The 18,494-nt window shown below is 38.1% G+C and overlaps 1 protein-coding gene across 1 annotated transcript in view; it reads right to left on the bottom strand.

The window, feature by feature from the left end:
• Positions 1–18,494, bottom strand: part of Exoc4 (exocyst complex component 4) — a 651,801-nt gene that overhangs the window by 544,130 nt on the left and 89,177 nt on the right. The window contains exon 7 of the mRNA XM_051175863.1: positions 16,682–16,856. Within this exon, the coding sequence (XP_051031820.1) occupies positions 16,682–16,856 (175 nt within the window). The remainder of the gene's footprint in view (positions 1–16,681; positions 16,857–18,494) is intronic.

Below are 18,494 nucleotides of genomic sequence, written 5' to 3'. Positions count from 1 at the left end.
TGTTTTTGTTTGGAGGAATTTGCAATTCGATACTCTGAGTTATAAAAGCAGTAGAATGTTTTAAGCTACATCTATACAATGAAACTATGTCTAAATATCAGCATAATTAAAAAAATATATGTATGTATGTGTATATGCATGGAAAGAAGAAAAAGAAAACCAGGGAGACAATACAGTGTTCTGGTCAACTATCTAAATGAACCCCAAGAGCTAATTTTCAATATCAGCATCAACACTAAATGGCTTGGCAAGTCACTAAAAACTACTTAAAGAATGTATATCAAATGTGAATAACACAAATGGCATTATTGATGTGGGGATTATGTAGGTTAATATATGTGAAGTATTAACCACAATTAAATATTAGCTATTATTTTCAAAATTATTTTATTAATGAAAACAAATTCAGAAAACAGGAAATGACACCAGCACCAACGGAATGACAAGTACAAATATTCAGAGGAAATGAGAAAACCATCAATACCACAACATAGATGAACATATAGAACAAGCTTGGAGACTTCTGCAAAGAGAAGAACCTAAATATTTCACTGGATGCTGAGTAGCTACTATGAAATGACACAGAAGGCTTACTGGGTGCGAGTACTTGTTATGTAAGTGTGAAAGCCGGCCATGGCACTGTGTATCTTTAACCCCAGTGTCGAGGAGACACAAACAAGTAGATCCCCAGGAGCCAGCCAGTCTAGAAGAAATGACAAGCTTCAGGTTCAGTGAGAAACTGTGTCAACAAACAAGGTGGACAGACATAGAGGAAGATGCCCAACACTGAGCGTTAGACTTGACACTCACACTTACAAACACAGACACCACACACAGACACACAGACACACAGGAACAGTAATTCAGCTAAGGAAAAGAAAACAAAATTGTTTGTAAAATTTTTAAAAGAAGACAAAAGAAGGAGGGTGAAGAGGAAGAAAAGGAAGAAGGAAGAGAAGGCTGCTGCCTACAGACTTGGTAAAAAAAAAAAAAAAAAAAAAAAAAAAAAAAATAGCTAGATGAGCTCTAGGATAGCCCCAGATTGAATTAAGTCCTGAGATAGATAGAACCAGGACTGTTAAGGGGAAAGGTGAAAATCAAAACAGTGTTTCATGCCTGGGCTTGCAGTGATTGTTAAACATAACACAGGGGGAAGAGTGAGCAATCCCAGTTGGTTCACACTGAAAGGGGATGGCAAGCAGAATGTAGTGGTGAGTGCCTATAATCCCAGAACCAGGGGATGGAAGTAGAAGAATTGCATCCCAGGCTATTCCTAGACCATCCTCAGCTGCATAGTGAGACCCTGTCCTGAAAATAAACAGGAAAATAAATTTAAAGGATGGCAGCAAATCTGCAGTCTTGCAGTAGCAATATAATAGAGCCAAATTACAGCTCTTGCACTGAAGGGGATAATGACCTTGAAAGTCACTCTTCTGGGCTTGCTTTTCAGTGTGACACAGACAGCCTGGCTATAGAATAGGTGGCATGCTGCTGTGAAGATAAAGTCATCTGGGGAATCAAGACCCACAGAAGGAAGGCGGTTCAGAGAGAAAGAAGCTATTAGGTTGGCTAGATGAAAAGGAGATTGGGGCAGAGCTGGGAACAAGTGAGTTGTACTTCGAAACATCTTCTGGCTTGACCTCTAAGAAGCCTTCTTACTTGGTTAGAAACCGAGTTCTAAAGTCTCAAGAATAACCAATTAAAACCATTCATTCTTCTCCAAATATTCCTGTTCAACAGTAGTAAATCGAACTGACTTCAAAATTGTATAAAGACTCTAAGACTGGCTCAGCTGCCTACCAATCATCTGTGCTTGGATACACTGTCACCATTGGAACAAAGGAATAAATAGCAAGTTCCCAGAAGGGTTGGGAAAGAAATACTGCATGTGGAGCTTAATAAATCAGGTCACATTCACTACCATAAGCCTGGGTGAAATTTTCTGAAATAACACTAGCATTTCTTTACTCCAGTCTACTGTTGAATTCTGTGTCCTCCAGCCACAGATTGTTCAACACAGATTGCAGAGCCCCAGCCTCCATAAGATTCTCTGCCAGTAGTCTGGGACAGAATGTGAACATTTACATTTCTAACTCGTTTCCAAATGATGCAGATGCTGCTGGCCTGGGAATTAACACTTTGAAAACCACCTGTCTGTCAAAAGTCATTCCTGATGGAACCTTGACAATTTTTCATAGTAAGGCACAAGAATGAATTTCTCCCATAGTCATTGAAGGGTAACAAAAACAATTAAGGGAAAAGCATCATATGTTCATGTGCAAGTATGATAGAAAAGAAGGTGTGGGTCAGGGGAAGGAGGGAGGGAGGGAGGGAGTCAGGGGAAAGGAGGGAGGGAGAGAAGAAGGGAAGCAGCAGGGAGGGAGGGAGGGAAGCAGGGAGGGACTGAGGTGAGGAGGGACAGAGGAGGGAGGGAGAGAAAAACAATGCCTAAAGATCAAGTTTTAATTGTCCTACTCTTTCCCACACAGTACAGTATTAATACAAATTCCTTCTTAAAAATCCCAAATGATTCACTGTGAGATTAAGTCCCCACAGAAATGCAGGCAAAATGAAAAGATGGCCTCTCCGTTTCTAAATAGCGTGTGTGTGTGTGTGTGTGTGTGTGTGTGTGTGTGTGTGTGTGTGTGTGTGTGTGTTTCATATAGAGGGAGGTTTCCTGTTTTTTCTTATTCTAATGGAAGCACTAAGCTATCTCTATAGAGTTTCAAAGAACCCAAATCTGGTTTTAGTAATTTCAAAGCTCCTGTCCTGGGGTTCCAATCCCCTGTTATGCCATGTCTGTCCCTATCTCTATTCCAGAAGCCATGAGTGAGGGGAGATACAGAAGAAAGGAAACCAAGAGAATAACACAAAAGATGAGAATTTTTCTCATGCTCTGCACTGCATATTCCTTTCTTCATCACCCTGCCCCTGATAATGATCTCTGATGAACCGCTTTACATACATGAGGTGATGCTTACATATGGGTGCTAGAAAATTACAATACCCTTTTATATTTTAAACACAGACTTTTCCTAATGTAAGTGCTTTAAATGGCCCTGTTGCTGTTCAGGAAGTTTACCCTTGGTCCATCTACAAGCATAAGGGATTTTCATCATCTTCAACAGGTGCCAAGTAAGGAAAACAGGTGAATGAACAGTAACAATGCAAACATAGAGACTATTAGGATTCCAGTTCAAACAGACACACAGGTTCATGTTTGAATTCCTGATGCCCAGCTGTTGGCAATGTCTAGGGAGGTTGTGGAATTTGGTAGGTGGTGGTACCCAGTGGCATGGATGGAGATGTGAGTCACATCAGGCAGGCCTCTGAAAGCTATACCAGAATAACTTGCAACCATGCTCTCTGCTTCCTGATCCAACAACCAAAATGTGAATAAGCCATGTTGAAAGTTCTACGGACACAAACTAGGCCTTCGCTGGGTGCCATGTCTTCTCGTCACAGCAGACTGCACCATCTGAAACTGTGAACCAAAATGGCCCTCCCTCACCTCAGGTTAGTTCTGCTAGGTCTTTTGTCAAAGCAACAAGAAACGCTGAATAACACAACAACAGGGGCAACATTACTAATTCCCAAAGGCTAGCCAGACAGCTTTAAATTGCAGCCTTAGAAAGAAGTCACTATAAAGTGACCCAATTCTCACAATTTTAGTCTCATACACTAACAATTTGGTTTTCTTCTGCCTGTCTCCGCAGTGTTAGTAGTTAGAATGAACACCTTCAGCGGAGGATTTTTATGCTACATCATTTGTAACATTCACTTGAAGCTTGAAATTAAAATTTCCTTCTCTTACCAATTTAGTCCCTTCCCATTTGGCAAACATCCTTTTGATTCCAGCATCTCTAATGGAGCTGAAAATTAATATGACTTTTTGTTTAATTCTTGTGACTATGCGAAAGAACCATTGATGATGTTAGCATGGCTCTGTACAGTTAGCCAGGACTTAAAATAAAAAGCCTTACATTTTAATAGCATCTGACCACTCAGAGGACCACAAAACCCTTGCAAACCATACTCAGAACACTTCCACACCACTCAGCAGTAACTGTGACTCCTGTGAAATGCATGCTCTGAGTAATTAACATTTACTCCAAAGAACTGAAGAATAGAGTCCCCAAGGGTTCTAAAGAGACAGCAAGTGCTAGAGAAGGTAAACAAAAAGCTGAAAGAAATGGATTTAATTTAGTACAAGAGATTTCACTTACAGCAAGAATTAAAGAAAATTTTTATAGTAAGAAAATCAGAATTTTAAATGTCTTTCTCTAAAGAATAAAGGAAAATCTTGGACAGTTATTTTAGCCTAACTTACTACCAAATGTTTCACCATCTTTCCAAATATGTTGTCATAATCATAATGAAAATGATGCTACCCAAGAGTGAGTATCACGGTAACAATCCTATAACAGTCCAAAAGTCAGGCTGCCTGCCGCACCAGGGTCTTCTTGGAAGGATTTAAGTCAGTATAGTCTAGAGAAAGCAGAAAGAACTAGTTCCCTAGAGCACATTACACTTTTAGTTTTATGATTCTTTGATCCATATTTTTAAATCTACAAAGTTCATCACATTTGAAATGCACTTATAACTCAATCTTATCCTTATTTTGGGATATTATAACGAAATACTATATACTGGGTAGTTCATAAACAATAGAAATGCCAGCACTTGGGAGGCAGAGACAGGCCAATCTCTGAGTTCAAGGCCAGCTTGGGCTACAGAATGAGATCCAGGATAGCCATGGACACAAAAAGAAACCCTTTCTCAAAAACCCTAAATTAAAAAAGAAGAAAACGAAAAGAAATAGATTCCATCACAGTTTTGGAAGCTGGAAAATCTAAGAGCAAAGCACCAGGAAATCTGGTATTTTGTGAAGGCCCGCTTTCTGGTCCACAGCCAGTCACATTCTAGCTGTGGTACCACATGGCAGAGGGAGCTCTCTTAGGCCTGTGAAAGGGCACTGATTCCATTCTTGTATGGAATCTGCTCTACTCTCAAACACCTAATTCCTTCACAAAAGCTACGACCTCTCAATGCCATCATGTTAAAAACTAGAGCTGATCACATGGATTTAAGGGAAATAAAAATACAATTTGTAGTAAATCAACAAACCAATCATAGATAAGTGTTGAGCAGCTACTACTCATTCACCACGTAAGTACTTAGTAGGTGCATATTGCACATAACAACCTGCCTATGTCAAACTCAGGTGGAGAAACAATCAAAAATTATATTCTCTTCTCTCAAATGGTGAACTGCTTTAATGACAGCTGACCAGCATCCATTGTCCTGGCAAAGCTATACCTTTACTTTAGTGGTTCTGGTCTTTTGTTAATCACAGCTGATTCTTCGGCCCCAGCTGCCCGGACCCCACAAATTCTCCACACAAATAGCAGTAAGAGTGTGTGCTTCCCTCTGAAACCTCACAAGCCAGGCCTCTACAGTCTGTACCCTCTCAACATGCTTATCTTCCAAGTTTCTAAAGAATAAGCTCACTGAAGCTCTCAACACTCAACAGCTTTTCTCGCCCAAACTTCTAAAATCCTTCCACAATCCTTCCACCACAAACAATGGTCAAGTCTGTCATAGCAAGACTACCCTGATAACCACTTCTCTTAGATAGTGTTTCTATTGTGAAAAGACACTATGACCAAAAGGCAAGTTGAGGAGAAAAGGGTTTATTTGGCTCACGCTTCTAAATCACTGTTCATCAGGAAAGGAACTCAAAAAAGGCAGGAACTGAACAGAAGTCATGGAGGGGAGCTGGCCTGCTCTCAGGGATTGCTCAGCCTGCTTTCTTATAGAACCCAGGATAACTAGCCCAGGGATGGATAGCACCGCCCACAAGGGCCCTTTCCCCTCAGACATTCAATAAGGAAATACCTTGCAGGCCTGCCTACAATCTGGTCTTAAGGAAGCATTTTCTTAATTAAAGCTCCCTCCTCTCAGATGACTTTAGCCTGTGCCAAGTTGACATGAAACCATTCAACATAAGCACTGAGAGACTAAAAGATATAAAACGATCATGGTTCTGAGTGAAGGAGACAACCTTTAACCTAATTAAATTTGCTTAAAGGAAAGGAAATATACATAGGTCAAATGAGCACACTGCTTACAGCAAAAGTTCATAGAGTTCCTGAAAGGAAAGGAATGGTTCTGATAAAAAGCAGAGGGTTGCATCATATGAGAAAAGATGCTTAGGGGTGAGGGAAAGACAGTAGGATCCATGCACAGGACAAGCAAAAGGAAGGCAGCGTTATATTGGTGAAACCGAGGGAGGAACGATTTGATGGGAACACAATTGTACTATGTCAAGTACAGGTAGGCCTGTCAGCTGACTATGCACTGTGGAGATACAGAACACTGAGTTGTGAATACAATGTTCAACAACTAGATCAGTTTACTACAAAGAAACGAAGTACAAGCAGTGAAACTAAAGTTGAGTTTGCACTGTCGGTTTCCTTCTTTGATAGACACTACTATTATTACAGGCAGGCGGGAATGCATGGCATGCAGCACCACACGGAAGGAGCCCGGGAAGGCACAAGACCACACTTCCACAGAGTCTAAGGGCACACAGTCTGCTTAAAACCTTTTCTCCTGAAAGAAAATAAAGGTACCAATCACCTACCTCCAACGTTCTTTGGATCCCAAAGCACTTCCGGGAGGCTGGCTGGTAGTCCCCACTCGGCTAGGAGGTATCTTTGAAAAAGACTCAGGCCTAATACATACCACCCGGTCTACTAAACTTAGCCACCTTCAGTGGGGACCTAAGCTATGTCTACATGGGGGGAGTCACTCCATAAAAATCAGAGGAAAAGCTGCCAGGCCAGCCCAACATCAGTGAACCTTCATGTTTTTAAGCCCATCTAGATATGCCTGAATGTATGAAAATAAGATGTGGTAATTCTTCCTAACAGGTAAAGAAGTAACAGAGATTCAGAGAAAAGTTAAGTGAAAGGGGCTACAGGAACATTCAACCTATTTCCCTATGACACATTCAGTTGTGCAAAAACCAAAAGGCCAACAAAATTCAAGTGCACTTTCCCAGGAGGATGTCCTAAGGCCCAAGAGTTTCACTGCAGAAATGCACCCCACACTCCACCTCATTCTGCAGTTCTTAACTCCTTTATGCTGTACACATTTGCCCTACTATGAGGAGTAAATAATTGCTCCATTTCATACCTGAATTTGTAAAGATTACTACAAAGAACTATTTGTTCCCTAATTTCACAAGTTTAAAGTGCCAGACCTATGTCACTTGTCATTTTGTGCCCCTCTTATCATCCTACCCATCATGGTCAATACTGACGATCTCCTGACCAGAACAGAGCTGGCCATAAATGAGCCCCTGTTTTATAATTTGCTGTCTGTGAAAGTATGTGTGTACCCTCTATAAGTGAACTATATTAAATACATTCCAACTAGTGAGAAGTCAAAACTCCCTATGAACAACTTTACAGTGACACTATCCACCAGCATCTCCCTAAACTCTGAAAGGGTTAATACTTTTCAATACCAAACTCGTCCCCAAATGTGCCACATCTTCTGAAAAGCAGCAAAACATGCCCCATCTGAAGTCCTCAGTTACCACCGATGGCGAGTCTGGGACTCCCGCCCATTTGCCTATCTTCCTGGGACACATGTGCCTGGTGCTCGAAGCAGCCTCCAGATGCCGCTTCCTGAGGACTGGAGGGAAGGGATGATCAGCTCAGCTCAGCGATGACATGTTGTTTGGTGCCTCACAGCCAGAAATAGTGCTGGCCTTTTTCACTGCCATATCACGCTGCTAACACTTATCTAAGAGATGTTGTTCATCACAACCCCCCACCCCCATGAGGCTGGCTACTTGGTGCTAAGCCTTCATCATCTGCTGTACTTCTTCTGCCGCAGCCCTGATCTTCCCAATCATCAAAAGCATGGCTTCTGTGGCTGTTCACTTCATATTTTCAAAAACATATAAAACCTTCCAGTGACTGTATTTGATGCTCTTAGATGAACAATTCTTTGAAATTAACAACAAATAATTATGAGAAGCCAAGAGTGACATAAGAAGAAAATTAAATGTCATAATATTTTCTACATAATCTTAGCAAGGATAAAAAATAAAGACAGATTTGAACACATTTATAAAGAAGGATCACCCTTCTTTAAGCTTTGAATTATATATGTAGATTTGATGGCAAAAGACATTTAAAGACAGAGAAGTGAGCAGACACTATCAGGCAATTTAAGAAGGACTTTGGGAGAATGTATTAGAATCCCTTTAATGATGGCATTTCCCATGATTATAGTTCTTAATGAACCAAGAGAGGAAAATCAAGAAACCTGTGTTCTCACCATTACGTACTCAGAGATAGGAAGGTCAGGCAAGTGAGCACAGGAACTCCAAGATGAAGAGCACCAGGAAAGGATAACCAGTCCCCCAAACACAGTGTCTCATAAGTACTGTCTTGTTAGCACTGCCAGGCTCACTTAACAATCCAGCAACCTCCAAAAGGGGTCAGACTAGATACCCAAAGAAAACACCAGTTTCCAAAAGGCACCACCCATAACCTAAGCAGAATTTGCATCCATGTTCTATATCAGTCCCTATGAAACAAGCATGTAACACAAAAGAGTACTTCAGAATGTACCTATATGAAAACCAAAAGAGAGCTCAATCTACAAGCTACTTGAGGCAAGTAGGACACACTCACCCTTTCCATTCTAACCTGTCCTTCTGTCTCATCTCAGCTACTAGCCCCAGGTAGACAGACCTGTTGGTCTCTTATCCTAGCTTCCTATCTCCAATCAAGATGCTTGTAACCATTCTTTATGTACATCTTCCAATACCTCAACTTTAACAAGGATAAACCACAATCTTTCTCACCCTAATTCTCAGTCACCCTGACTTGGAGAGCTTCTTACATGTGTAAGAGTCATGTAAAAAGGTTTTGGAAAGCTGTTCATTTTTCAAAAAAACTCTCTAAACTCTATCTCCTTTCTTTTTACTGCCCAGCCTTTCTCGACAACACACTGACTAAACCTGCCTTCTAATTGGTATCTCTGCATCCATTTCCTTCTCCGCCAATTCACACTGAACATTATTGCCAAACTAATCATCCAGAAAATATTACTTTGAGCATATTAGTCCTTTAACAAAAAAAGAAGAGTGTCTACCACCATCTATGAAATAATCCTGATACCTCAAATCCATTTAAGTCTGATCAAGCCTTTACCTTCAAGTTATAAGGCAAAAGAAAATAGTAAATACACTAATCAATCAACAAAAGCCAAGATATCTGAAATTCTGCAGACTGAATGATCAAGTTTCACTGATAAATATAAGGGGATAAATAAATAAAATAGAATAGAAGGAGAATGTATAGACTGAAAGTCTAAAAAAAATTCAATAAATTACAACATTGCAACTTCATTTGGATCTAGCATCACACAAATGGAAAAGCATATAGTTACCACACATCAACAACTGAAAATGTAAACATTACTGAATACCTAATAAGGAAATTCTGGTTTTACCCATGGTTACATTTTTATAAAAAGATGGCTATCTTTTAGAGATACATATTAAAACAGAAAACAGAAAAAAAAAAAAAAGCATTATCTGTAAGACTGTTTCAAAATAGGGGAAAGAATATAGCCAGGAAAGAAAGCAACATAAACTGATAACTGTGAAGCTGGATAATGGGTGCATGGAAATCTATTATATTATGGTGAACATGTTTAAATTTTTTTTCGTAATTTAGAAACAGAGAACCAATAATAGCACTAGTATTTAAAGAGCCAAATCCAAAACTGTCCAAAGCTCTCCAAGGAATCCAAAATCATTCTGTTCTAACTTCGGTTTGTTTTGTTGGTTAGTAGTAATAGTAATAATACTTTCATTAAGGATAAACTAACAACAACAATACACCATGTCCCCAGATCCCACAGTCTATTCAGATATATATTCACCTCCATGTTAAAATGTGCCAATTCCCACCTTAGCGATCAATACAACTACCTTAACCTACTCTGAAGTCATCCTTCTATGGTCCTTTCCAACATTTGTGTTCATACTGAGAAATGTTCCATGGTATCAGAAACTGTCCTCAACTATTCTTGATCACAGTTATTTCTAAAAAAAAAAAAAAAAAAAAAAAAAAAAAAAAAATTGTTTTGTTTTGTTTTGTTTTCTAGACAGGGTTTCTCTGGATAGCATTAGACCTGTCCTGGAACACACTCTGTAGAACAGGCTGGCCTAAAACTCAAGAGATCCACCTGTCTCCTCCTCCCTAGTGCTGGGATTAAAGGCATGCAACACCGCCACCCATCTCCTGAATTTTTTTTAGGGGGGGGTTGAAACAGGATTTCTCTATATGGAGCTTTGCAGGCTGTCTTGGAACTCAATCAATAGACCAGGATGGCCTGGAACTCACAGAGATCCTCCTGTCTCTGCCTTCCGACTGATGGGACTAAAGGTGTGCGCCACCACCGCTCAACCTGAAATTATTTTTATATGAAATGTTAGAAGAAATATCTTCACCAAATCCCCTGAAAAGGAAGGCAGGAGTATCCACCAAAAAATGTTATTTCTTCCTGTAGTCCTACAAACCAACACACAATCAGGCCTTCGGAGGTATCCAGAAATTCAAGAACAGATTCACTACCCCATCTACTACCTCCAGGTATCCCCCAGCCAGTTTCTGAAGTCTGGCTCAGTATATTAACTGTCCCCATTTATGCCAGGCTTCACTGAGCACTGGATATCCTGGCACTTTTCCTTGGGTATCTGCCACATCTGCACTAGGTCCTGAGTCATCTCCTTGACTGCTCATCCTTTCTGCTATAATAATTAGTGATAAACAAGACATAGAATAGGGAGGGGCTTGGTGCTATTCAAAGTGAGAGTAATTCAGAGGAAAGTGTGTGAACTGAATTCAGTTCAAAGGCTAACTGAATTCTACTTGTAGTGCTCCATTTTATCCATTGCAAAGAGAACAAAACTCTGGGGGAGGGGGGTTGGAGCACCTTCCTGGGGAACCAGTCGCTGACAGCCTCACACCATTATTTGAAATAGCTAAAACTTTTAAGTCTGGGAAATGAAAAAACACTATGTCTGAAGATGTTGCTCATAAGCTGTGTGGCTGAAATACATTCAAAGGCTGGTTTCACTTTAAGGATGGGAATCCTCAGTTAACTAAAACACTAAATGCAACAAAACCTAAGAATAACCTACTTTCAGCCCTACATTCAAAATAGAAATAGTGTGTCTTCTTGAAAACTTCCTCTAGGTCATGATCAGTACCAATAATTTCATGGGTATTTTTCCCTGACAGCAAACTCCAAGCTCTCTCTCCTTCTCTCCATGAGGTTAATTTTATCACTATTTAAACATTAATGCAGCAGTTACCAAAGTAAAATGATTTTTACATTCTCTCGAAAATGGCGACAAGATATTAGAGAAGTAACGGCTTGTTCCAGGAGTGACTGTTAATGGTAAACAGAGTACTGGGGATCCTCTGCCTCAATCTGTAGACACTGCTAAGTACATCAAGAAATTACACATTTCAGCCAACAACGGCTAAATGGACAGTTTTGTTTTGAAATCGAGTATTTAAAAATTGCATCTTTCCAGAATCATACAGCTGGGAGGATGAGACTACTCAAAATGACCTCTTATTTCCTGTGTTACACAAAATTTGTAAGAACTGAATACTTTTGTGTTTTTAGTGAACCCCAGTCGTACACACTTGACAATGTGCAGCCATGGGTATGACAGGCATGTCACCAAGTGGGTGGCATTTTAGAAGGTTCTGCTGCCGCTCAGAAGAACAAAAACATGTATTTCTATTATCACAGTTTCAAAAGAGTGCAAAGCCACAAAGGAGTGCAACAGTGTGTGGTCACGGTGCTCACACCTTGTCACTGGGATAGCTATGGCCTTGTCTGCTCAGTGTGTGTCTCCAGACACACATGTGCTGAGACAATGCAGGGGAACCTGAGTTCCAGCAGAAAGCCACTATGGATGCCTTCAAAAGCCAAGAACTACCTTCTCCAATTAGTGTTTTTAAATATATATTTTTAAAAAAAATTTTAGCAAGAAGTATTTTCCATCCAAAGAAACACTGAAAATTGAACTTTAAACACTTATAACTCAATTCATCATGTCATCTTACTGTCATTCATGCTTAAATGCAGATGTCTGCTAGTTTCAATTATTTCAGCTTCAACAGTAATTTTTAACCTAAAGATCACTCTTCCAAGAATAAAACTCTACATGAAAACTCTTCTTTGTCCTAAATCTGCCATGCAGCCAGGCATTTCCCAACCAGGGCTCTCTTATGCTTGTAAATGGTCATTCATACTGTACAATGTACACTATTGGAGGCTGTCTCTAACTTTACCAGACTCCATACACTACCATGTGATCATCTTTACATCCTAGTATTTATTAGATAGTTAGTCCCAACAATTAACCATTAATCTACCATTAAAATAAATAACCCAATGAAACTGAAACTGACAGGTCAACCATGTCAGGATCAAAAAGCTTACATATTCTTTCTTTCATCTTTGTATTCTTTTAGCATTGTCTACCATCAAAGCTTATATTTATTTCACTATTAGGCCTTATCTTAACCAATATAAGCCACAGGCCTCCAAATATAGTATTATACAATATATCTTAAGTAATATAAGTCACTGTCCTCCAAAATAGTTTTTCTGCCTTATGTACAGCCTCCCAGTAATCATTTCAGCGCTTTTCACTGCTACCTGGCTAACCTTCCTTCACCTTGTTATAATTCAATCAAAACCCCCAAAGATTCAATAGTGCCTAAGCAAAGATCCCACCCTTTTCTCAAAGTCTCTAGTTCAGGAACTCAAAAGCATAAAAACATACTTCTGAGTATTGCTGGTGCTACTGGTTCGAAAGCATTTTGGTAGTCAATATACTGAATTAATGATCACACAAACAGATTAAATGAATATATAAACTCAGCAGCTAAAAGGCACAGAATCAATATCATCCACAGTGATTCTCACTCAAAGAGTATAGGTGAAGGTAAGTCAATCCTAAGTGAATCTGATGGGCATTCATAAACCATTAAACTAGATAATTCACAAATCACCTAGAAGATGCTAAGGGTTTTCCATAACTTGACCTTAGCCAACAGGCTGAGAAGCAATAAAACCTGTATTTTTAAATAAGTGAACATAACAGCATACAATTATATTCCATTAAATCTGCTAAAATATCTCACTATCATAGAATTCTCCAAATCATCCCTTTTAAGATATGGGAGGATTAACTCACTTAATAAGCCATGAATTCATATCATAGTAATTTATATATTCCATATATTAATGTCTAATGGAATTGAAGTTACTTCATTTGTTATGACCATTTTGTTGTTGTTGTTGTTGCTGTTTGTTTTTTGGTTGTGAGCTTTGCCTTTAACAGCTGAGCCATCTCTCCAGGCCTGCAGAATTAGAATCATTTTACTATTGTTGGGAACTATGAAAAGACAGAACCCATCATCTACTTCAGGAATAGAAAACTTGTAATTGTGTATGGAAATGTCATATTTAAATGTCTTATTCTGAACAACTGATCTAAATAAAATTAAACAGCTACGTTATTGGCTCACATGATAAAACTAGAATATATACAGATTACATAAATTGATGTTTTTCAAAGAAGTGCGTGTATGTGTGTGTGTTATACATGAGAACAACTAGTAAAATAATAAAAGCTTAACAAAAGGCAAATTTCAACAAAGAGGTATGTGGATAATCTTTTAGTATTATTATTCTTTCCTAAAACTTAAAACATATTTAAAAGTTTAAAACATAATAAAAATAAGATACATCTATTGAGATTTGAATGTCTGAGACTTGTTTTTGTTTGTCTTTAATCCAGTATGATCTCTGTTATTTAATTGGGAAGTTTAGTAATTTATATTTAATATAATTATATAGTTAGCATCTTCCTTTCTATTTGTGTCTAAGCCATATCATCTTGGCTTTGTTCTTTATCTTTTCTTTCTCCTTTGTTCTTTTTTCTCCCTTTCCTGATTTCACTTAAATAATCAATTATTCAGTGATCAATTTTATCTCCTCTGGCAAGTTTTTTATCTGTATATTCATTCTACTGTTTTAGTGCCCTAGGGATTAAATTATGAATTCTGAACTTATCATAATTTATCCTAAATATTATACATCTTCACATATGCCATAAGAAACTTACGCCAAAGGCTAGAGAGACGGCTCAGATGTTAAAGGATAGGCTCACAAGAAAAAATATAAGAAACTTATGACAAACACAGATTTGTTTACCAGAAATATAATCTTTCTGAAATTACTGTTATATAATTACTCCCATATTTTATAAAATAATGACATACGGTTATTAGTTTTGCTTTAGACATAAATGAAACTCCATCAAAAAATAAACAAATCAACAAATGAGGAAAATGGTACTTCACCACTGACCACCTATTTTTTTCTTGTAGTTAAGCATTTGGTATCACTTTCCTTCAGCTTAAAAACTCTCTACATTTCTTAAGTGTAGGTCTCAATTATTTCAGTTTTAATTCATTTGAAAACATCTGTTTTATCTTCACATGCAGTCGACACAATATTCTAGATTGACAGTGGTTTTTTTTTCCTAGCATTTCAAAATGACATTCATTGGTTTCTGGTTTATGCTGACTCTGAGGCAAGTCAGTAATGATATTTATCACTTGTCCCCCTATGGGTGATATGTCCTTTTCTCTCAGGCTGTTTTATGATTTTTGTCCTTTGTTTTTCAGGAAACTGATAACATATCTAGTGTTGATTTTCTTTGCATTATTCTTGCTTGGAATTAGATGGACTTCTTCATCTATGGGTCTATACTTTTCAACAATTTTTCTTCTGCCCTAATTTGTCTCTTCGCCCTCTACCACTGCACCACATATTTCTTAGACTGGGAGAAACTACGCCAGGGAGACTAGTGGCTTTAACCATTTTTGGTTTTGGTTTATTGTTACTCTGTGCTTTGGTTTGGATGAATTACATTAATCTATGATGAAGTTCACTGATCTTCTCTATATTATACAATTCAAACTTCCTCTGTCTGGTGATGTTTTCATTTCAGGTACTAATTTCTGTCCATTTTTGTCCTGCTTGTAAGTCATGCTCTCAGACTTTTACACAAGTATTATTAGTGCATGTCAGACCTTTTGAGTATATATCATTGTTGAGAATCTGGATTCTCTTATCTTACTTTAGAAAAGAATTTAAACCTGTCAGCTCTATTCAGGGGGGGACTACAAGGGCTATGTTCCTAAGGAAAGAAGAAGGTGGAACTAACTCATCTGTTCTCTGCTAACTAACTGTATTACCTGAGTCCATTCAGGGTTACAGCTGTTTACTATAAAAGACAATTTCAATATGGCCATAACTATAAGGCCAACAATATTTGAAATTGCTTTATCATGTTATTTTGTAAACCACATTTCATTTCTATGTGGCAGATAAGCAAAACCAGGATTGAAAGTGTTAAATAACCAGCCCCAAACCACAAAGATATTTAATCCAATATACACATTTCTCAAGTACTTACTATAGGTACACAGTAATTGACATATCAGTAAAAGGAATCCAGAAAAAGTAGAGCAAATTCATTGTACCTCACTCCCAAAAATAAGTCTAGAAAATGAGTTACTAAGAATCAATCTTATTCAATCTACCAGAAGCGTGCATATATTCTCAAAAATGACTACAATTTGCATTCATGATTTATTTATCATTGCAAACATTCCTATTTTCTGTGCAAGTGATTTCATTCCAACAGTTACATTTTTCAATTCTCTACATGTACTTACCTCTTTTAATATTAAGTAGATATTACCATTTCTACTTAGCTATGTCAAACTTGTTTCAGCTAACTCTTAATTTCACTTCTAATTTTCATCTGGACAAATCAAATATATCTTGCTGGCAAAGAGAAAAACATAATGCACTTTCTAAATGCCATGTCAGCAGTATCATATCAAACAGTAATGAAATTCCTTCCATCTTCAACAAATGAAAAAAGTGATACATTTCCATCCCACAGATTTATTTTCATCTCTCAGAATAAGTTCCTGTCCTGTCATTTCACCCAATGCATGGAAAAAGTGACGGTAAGAAAACAGTCAGTAAAATTAAGCTCAGCTGTGTTCATAAACAAGCTTTAAAACGTTGAATGTGTATTCTCTCTCTCTCCTCCCCCACCCCTTGTTCTCTTTCTTTTGAAATAGGATCTCAATCCATAGTCATGGCCAGCAATGAACTCTCTATAAACCCCAGAATGGCCTCAAACCCATGATCTTCCTCTATTAACCCCCCCAGGTTAATAGACAGCTAAACATATGACTAATTTCAATCAGGTAAAGAAATCTGGTAGTACTTACCTTTGATTGCTACACACTGAGAATCAGCTCTTTTTTTTTTTTAAAGTTTGACCAAATACTAATACAAAAAATAATAACAATAATAAAAGTTTATTAGAAATATTTTTAAAGATAGCATCCCCTTTCACTGAACGCTTGCTCATCCAATTTGTGCTTCCTAAGGTAATAATTTAGGACAGTGTTTGCTATTACTCTTCACTGTTGTCCCCAATCAGATGGCAGCCTTTGCACAAAGCCCTCACCTGCAGCACATCTTGGATCTTCACCCACACATCTGCCATATCGTATAATTTAATGTCTTCCTGCTGAGTCGGTTGGGTCCCAACAGAATCCTGCAGGTACCCCAGCACCACAGAGTGTGCGGTGGCTACAGCATTAAACTTGTCAAACAACAGCTCCAGCAGTTCTAGAAGTAACCTGTGGAAAAACAAACAACATTTACAGAAAGGCATGCAGTCACACACAAATGGTTTACACTGGCCTGCAAGAAAAAAAAATACCAACTTCAGTGAAAAGCACATCACTGTGTACACAGCATATTCCAACAGATGTGATTTCCAACAGCTACACAATCTAAGTAATCTTCCAAATCTATCTAGTCCCATATCACTGTCACTAAATGAAGATGACTTAAGAATTTATAAATCCATTATAAAGTCCCTACACTGGCAGCCTAACAAACACAGTTCCTTTTTAGCATATTTGAGATTACAGAATCACAACTACTCTGTATTCATATAGGTAATCTCCAATGTATTCTGGCAAATTTTTTAGAAGGCAGTTCAGACGCCACACAAAATATACTATTCCCTGGCAATAACCAGAGTGCTTTGGTAAGGACACTAATCCTGTTAGTCATGGGAAACTGTGCTTGCTATCATTCAAATGCATGGCTTAAGGTATCTGGGAAAAAAAAATTAGACACCTGCTAAGCAATCTGACTTTCACTGTAGGGAGCAGCTTATGCATCCACATTATCTCATTTACCATAGTGCGATATGCTGGACACATATTATTACATCAATACTATACACTCAAGGACACAAAATAAGGTTGCAAGGCAGCTGGTCTGAGAACAAAAGTTGATTTCCAAGCCAGTGCATTTAGCTACGTATTTGTCACTGCCATTCTAGAATACAGATGTGTGTTTAAGAAAGCCCAGAGCTTTCTATCATGATACAAAGGCATTCCTCTACCATTAGGCTTTATACCTTCACTGATCACTTAGGCTTAGAATTACTTCCTCCTCTCAACTTGAAGAGTAGTTCAACCTAGTTTTAAGGAACTTACCACATGTGGCTTACATATGTAGCCTAACATGTATGGGTCACATTTACCTTTACACAGGTGCTCTGCCTCCCCTCTCCATATTATTACTTTTTCACAGTAGATTCTACATTACCTATTTCTATACTCAAGAGCACTTAGAACACATTTAACAAATACTTGCTGAATAAACTGAATGTCAGGAAAGAGTATTTAAAAACCCTGAAATGTGAGCCTCATTGTATGTTTCTCAGTTCCAAGATCCTGAACAGACTGATAAGCCAACCTCAAAGGAGAACAGCAAAGACACGGTGCATTATGGCAGTATCAATTAACAAGACTTCACTGACATAAGAAGGGGCCACAACTATAATCTCACAAAAACGCACAGCGCATTATCTATTCCTGTGTCTTTTTTATTGCACAATTGTTGTAATTAATGAGCCAATGTGACAGCCCATAACTATACTATGATAAAACTCTAATATCTATTTGACATTGCAATTTCAATGAGAGAATCAATAGAATTTATGTAGTGCTCCCAGCCTGCAGTAGACTTGCATAATCTAGAAATTACACATTGAGTAGGTAAAAAGGAGCCATGTTACCTTTTGAAAGATAACTTTATCTTCTCAACATCAGCTCAGATTTTTATCCACATATGCCACATTTTTCTGTTTTGGAAAGTCATACAAATACCAGCAGAAAGAAGACTTAGCTAACTAAGCACAAGGGCCAAAACAGTTACTTCAGTGTTAAGAAATAATTGATATAAAGCTTGTAACTGAG

Source organism: Phodopus roborovskii, unplaced genomic scaffold (assembly GCF_943737965.1).
Source record: "Phodopus roborovskii unplaced genomic scaffold, PHOROB, whole genome shotgun sequence".
Lineage (NCBI taxonomy): Eukaryota > Metazoa > Chordata > Mammalia > Rodentia > Cricetidae > Phodopus > Phodopus roborovskii.
The sequence above is the reverse complement of the archived record's forward strand: the minus strand, read 5'-3'. Positions and strand labels throughout refer to the sequence as shown.